At 27.1% G+C, this 6,004-nt stretch overlaps 1 protein-coding gene across 5 annotated transcripts in view; it reads right to left on the reverse strand.

Moving 5' to 3' along the window:
• Nucleotides 1-6,004, reverse strand: part of LOC117172346 (R3H domain-containing protein 1) — a 121,162-nt gene continuing 115,158 nt past the window's right edge. For all 5 annotated transcript variants that reach the window (XM_033360203.1, XM_033360175.1, XM_033360194.1 and 2 more), the window contains 2 exons: nucleotides 4,190-4,293; nucleotides 1-184 (listed from right to left, as the gene is read on the reverse strand). In XM_033360203.1, coding sequence (XP_033216094.1) covers nucleotides 135-184; nucleotides 4,190-4,293 — 154 coding nt within the window. In that variant the 3' untranslated portion in view covers nucleotides 1-134. The remainder of the gene's footprint in view (nucleotides 185-4,189; nucleotides 4,294-6,004) is intronic.

A 6,004-nucleotide genomic window follows, 5' to 3' on the forward strand; every position in this document is an offset into this window, starting at 1 on the left:
CTCTATTTACTCATTTCTCGCGTCTCTTCTCGTTGTCGCTTCATGCTTTCGATTCGCCGCGTATAATTTATTAAGCTTATTTTGGTAGTTCTCTTTTTTTCTCTCGCTCTTTGTACCTGCAGATCTGGCTTTACCTAATATTGTATCAATGGATTTCGACGGGTGATTGTCACCTTCACAGTTCCTGGAAGAAGAAGAAGAATATCTTTAATTCTAGTTTTCGTTTAACTCTTTTCTGGCATAGCTAGCAATGCGCCGTTGAAAGTTTCAAACTGTGAAATTAATTATCAATGAAATTTAAACGACACTTATGAAATTTAATTTCCAGAGTTTAGTTGGCGCTTTAGAGAATATTTTTAAATCTATAACAAGACATTGAAGACAAGTAGAAGTCAAATAATAAGTTTCTTACTCTAAAAAATTGAAATATTTATTTTTAGAATGTCAATGATTCACACGAATATATATCAATAATGCTTGAATTGAATAATAAGAATGAATTTATTTCCTACTTATTTTGTCCCCCCTTTTTAATTTAGTTTAGTTTATTAACGGCTGACGACTTGATACATTCTTTTAGTACAAAAAATTCAAACATTGGCGCTTTTATAGTTTTATTGGTATCTCAGGTATATGCATTGTAAAAAAAAAATCTATTGAATTTTACATCTACGGTGGATGTAAATAAAAGGACCCCATGTATCGGAGTAACTTGACGAAAAATTGTAATAATCCGCCTAGCGATGAATTTTACAATTGAATATGTTGTGATATTCCAATTCGGCCGATAATTTTACACACGAAAACGTAAAATTCATTATGTGACAGAATAAAATAAAATAAAATTTATTAGGGCGACAGGTTTCGAACACTCGAAGCTCAAACTTCGTATAAAATTTCATTGAGATTGAAGAAACACAAGTCGGACACGTTAACACTTACCTAAAACACATAAAATACTATGGGTATTTTTTTGATGTTTAAATATCCCGTAACAAAAATATGAAATCTACGTTTTGAATAACCACATTTTTTTCGTTCCAATAGCAGTAAATGTAAAAGCAAAAATAGGAATCGATAAACAACGAAAACGAGAGACGCTCTCGTATTCACATATTATTTGATTAATTATTCTAAATTTTCAATTAATTATAAATCAAAACCTCACAGTTCCCGCCAGGGTAAAATTAAAGAGTTTTGGTAAAATTAAAAATCTCGATGTAATTTTCAATCACAAGAAAGTGATTTTACCGACGCATGGTATTTTTACACGCTGCGACTGAATTTTCCCTTCGAATGTAAAGTTCGTACGGCGGAATGTGTAATCTTATTTTTATCGAGTGTTTAATGTTACACTGCTGTTCGACGGTCCTTTTATTTACATCGCTAGAGGATGTAATTTCACACACTTTTGTAAAATCACAAAGTGAAGTGTGTGATATTTACAATGATACAATATGTAATTTTTCGAAACTTTGTAATTTTACACAAATATTTTTTTACAGTATGTATCTTAGGTTATGTTCTAGGTTATTTTAGTTCTGCTTCTGTTTTCTGAATCAGCTTATTTGATATTAAAACAGTTTTGAAAAAAAGTAAAGTGCAGTTCTTATAATTAAAAAACTCATTTTAAATGAACAATAGGCATTTTCCATCTATAATTATTATAAGTATAGATAAAAATGCCAAAGTTTGACTAAATTTGAAACTTTTCAATGAAACTTTCAGTCTTTTTTTGGTAGAGAATTAATATTTTGTGTTGAAAATTCTACTATAAGGTCAAATATTTGTAATTTTGGTTGAAAATTTTTATCATCAGCCGACAATTAATTAATTTGGCTGAAAAGTCCCTTTTTTTAATTTAAAATTTACTTTTTTAACTGCAAATTGAACAATTCTAGTTTTTATTTGTAAATTTATTTATTTTAGTTGACACTTTATATAATTTATTGAAACAGTTTTTCTTTTTGTAGAAAATTCATCTTTTGGGTTTGAAAAATGAATTATTTTATTGAGAATTCATTTTTTTTCAATTGATTTTTTTTACCTGAAAATTCGATTTTGTTGAACATTAATTTTTTTTAACATTTCAATTGTGGTTGAAAATTCATATTTTTTAGATGAAAATTCGTGAACTTTATTTTAAATGAGTGTCCTTTGGTAGAAAATTAATCTTTTGGGTTAAAAATTCCACTATTCGGTGAAAAATTCATATTTTCGGTCGAAAATTTATATTTTCAGTAGAAAACTCATTAATTAAGCTGAAAACTCTTAATTTTCTTATTTCTCAATAAAATATTTCAATTTAAAACCCAAAAGATGAATTTTCTATATCCAGTTTCAGTGAAATATATAAACTTTTAACTAAAAAAGATCAACTCAAAAACCAAAAATAGAATAGTTATTGAACTATTTCTTTATTTAACTAATTCTTCTATTTTTGGTTAAAAAACGTTTTTTCGGATGAAAAAATTCTGTTGAAAACGAGTCTTTTTTGGTAGAAAATTAATCCTTTGAGTTGAAAATTCAACTATCTGGTTAAAAATTTGTATTTCTGGTTGAAGATTAATCATTTTAGATGAAAAGTTCATTTCACAGGTGCAAAAATTATACTTTTTAATTTGAAAAGTAAGCTAAAAAGTGTTTAAAATCTATTTAGAAACAAAATTTTCTTTGCATTAATATTTTTAATCTTCTAAATAGTTGTATGATTGGTTAATACCTAGCAGAATTTAGAAATTGGGATTTCGTAGCAACCCAGAATAAGGCACTGTTTAATGCGAAGAATCCGTTTTCTATTACTTTGACTTCTTGTTATACCTTTTAACCCTTAAAGTGCATTGTGGGTGTCTGAGACCCCAAGCAATTTTCAAACTCTGATAAACCATACATAATTCGAAAAAATTGACTAAGTGTCGCTATCTAGCTTTAGTTGGAGACACTAAATGTAAGTAAAGTCGTTTAGCATACTGCTTTAAGCGTCAGTCTACTAGCAACAGCTGCTGAAAGTGGAAGTAAAAAAATCGTGGGGTTTAAACACCCAGTGTGCTCTTAATAAGTGAAAAAGTAATTTTAGGGCAAATTTTTATTTTATTGACTTTTTTTTGCTGTCTAACGTAAGTATATCATATGAAGGAAAATAATTTTTTTTTTATTATTTCATACTTTATTTCTTTGTAGATGGCTTATAAGTTACGGCAGCGCGTCATGCGAGAGCAGACTGTGGATGTGTTGAATAAATTATCATTGTTATAATACAGTTATAATATTTTATGAAAGTACACTATTTCAAAAAGTATAGTCAAACATTTTCAGGTTAAAATAATTAAAATTGCGTGAGTTATGAATTTTTACGTAGAAAAAAAACAAACATTTTTTCACTTTTTTTCAATAATTAAAAAAAATTTAACTAAATAAATGACTATAAAATCAACTCCACGTATAAAAGATACCTTAAACTATATCGAATAATTTTATTGTGACCAAATATTCAATACGGGTTAAACAATACATTATTAAATACGCTGGGGTATAGAATACCCACGATGCACTTTACAGTGATTTTTACCATGTATGCACTTTGAGGGTTAAATTAAGCACCCTTTCCAATTTCAAGCGCTACATTTTCCCACGAATTTTAAATAATCTAATTATTATTGATAAAGATAGATAATACGATTTTTTCATTCCTAATTCAAAAATCGTACAAATGCTCATTAAATTTTCAAAGCACACAAAGTTCGAGCATATTCTCGAGCACATATAATTGTACAATATCATATTAATATCATTTGTTCTTATAGTTAGTGCAATTAGAAATGAAGATTTTCAATAAATGCTCTAACTTGTCAAAAAAAAAAAAAATGAGATAAGGTGCAGAAGAAAGAAAAGGGAGATTTTGAAATAGTGGTGCTTTTCAGATAAAAAAAATCAATCAAGATAAAGAAATTAGATTTTTGAAAAAAAAAAAACAAAAAAAAAAGTGCGTCAAACTCTACTTAAGAAGATTAATATTTTATAGAAATCCTGTACCTTATACCATATGGTCTTCCGAGGGTTTAGCTTTTTAGGACAGAAAGAAAGAGTCAGAATTTCTTCTTCTGTTTTTTTTTTTTAATTTTCATATAGGAAAAATCGAAATGGGCTAGGAAAAAATAAAAAAGGTTTTTTTAAAATATAATTTGCTTACCTTCTCTGATATCTTTGGGTGCGTTGCAAGAGAGTGACGACATTGAAGGATTTTGATAGAGATTGGGCCGCACACCTGTCGGTGGCAGACTGGCGATTTTGGACCTGAAATTTTTTATTTCATCCTTTATTTTTAAATAATCCATATTTGAAAACGCTACTTATCACAAATTGAAAGCCTGAACAAAAATTTTTTTATGTAAATTTAAAACTGTAGAAGCAAAATTAAATTCTTGACAAGAAATTGATTAATTTCGGAAGATTTTAAATTTACAATTATTATTTATTTCAACCATTAAAGATTACTTTTATACCATAAAAGATGAATTTTCAATCCAGAAGGAAAATTTTTCAACAGAATATATAAATTTACAACAAAATAATTAAATTAAAAAAAAAAAAGATTAAAGTTAAATTTTAAAGCAGTGCTGAATTTTCAAAAAAATTATTATATTTTCAACAAAATAATTTCGAGAATTTTATTATTCGGAATTTTTATTATTCGGGAATTTCCTTTTCCCGAAATTTTATCATTTGGCAATTTTATTTTCCCGAAATTTTATTATTTGGTCACTTCATTATCCGAAAACTTTTCAATTCGGGAATTTTTTTATTCAGAAATTTTATTATTCGGAATTTGTATTATTCGGGTACTTTCTTTTCCGGAAAATTTATTATTTGGCAATTTTTCAATTCGGCATATTTTTCTAGAAATTTTATTATTCGGGAGTTTTCCAATTCGGAAATATTATTATTCGAGAATTTTCCAATTTGCAAAATTTATTGTTCGGGAATTTTTCAATTAGAGAATTTTATTATTCGGAAATTTTATTGTTCGGGAGTTTTCTAATTCGCTACTTTTATTTTCCGTAAATTTTATTATTCGAAAAATTTTTAATTGGGGAATTTTGTATTTAGAAATTTTATAATTCGGGAGTTTTCCACAATTCGGAAATGTTATTATTCGGAAATTTGCCAATTCGATAATATTATAGTCTTTTCTAGAATTTTGTTATTCTGAAATTTTATTATTCGGCAGTTTTACGGTTCACGGATTTTATTTTTAACAAATTTTATTATTCGGGAGTTTTCCAATTCGCTACCTATATTTTGCGGAAATTTTATTATTTGGTAATTTTATTATTCGAAAATTTTTCAATTCTGGATTTTTTTTATTTAGAAATTTTATTATTCGGGAGTTTTCCCATTCGGAAATATTATTATTCGGGAGTTTTCTAATTCGGAAATGTTATTATTCGGGAGTTTTCTAATTCGGAAATGTTATTATTCGGGAATTTTTCAATTAGAGAATTTTATTATTCGGAAATTTTTCAATTCGGGATTTTTTATTTAGAAATTTTATTATTCGGGAGTTTTCCAATTCGGAAATATTATTATTCTGGAGTTTTCCAATTCGGAAATATTACTATTCGGGAGTTTTCTAATTCGGAAATGTTATTATTCGGGAATTTTTTAATTCTGGATTTTTTTATTTAGAAATTTTATTATTCGGGAGTTTTCCAATTCGGAAATATTATTATTCGGGAGTTTTCTAATTCGGAAATGTTATTATTCGGGAATTTTTCAATTAGAGAATTTTATTATTCGGAAATTTTTTAATTCGGGATTTTTTTTATTTAGAAATTTTATTATTCGGGAGTTTTCCAATTCGGAAATATTATTATTCGGGAGTTTTCCAATTCGGAAATATTACTATTCGGGAGTTTTCTAATTCGGAAATGTTATTATTCGGGAGTTTTCTAATTCGGAAATGTTATTATTCGGGAGTTTTCTAATTCGGAAATGTTATTATTCG

This window comes from Belonocnema kinseyi, chromosome 1 (genome assembly GCF_010883055.1).
Source record: "Belonocnema kinseyi isolate 2016_QV_RU_SX_M_011 chromosome 1, B_treatae_v1, whole genome shotgun sequence".
NCBI lineage: Eukaryota > Metazoa > Arthropoda > Insecta > Hymenoptera > Cynipidae > Belonocnema > Belonocnema kinseyi.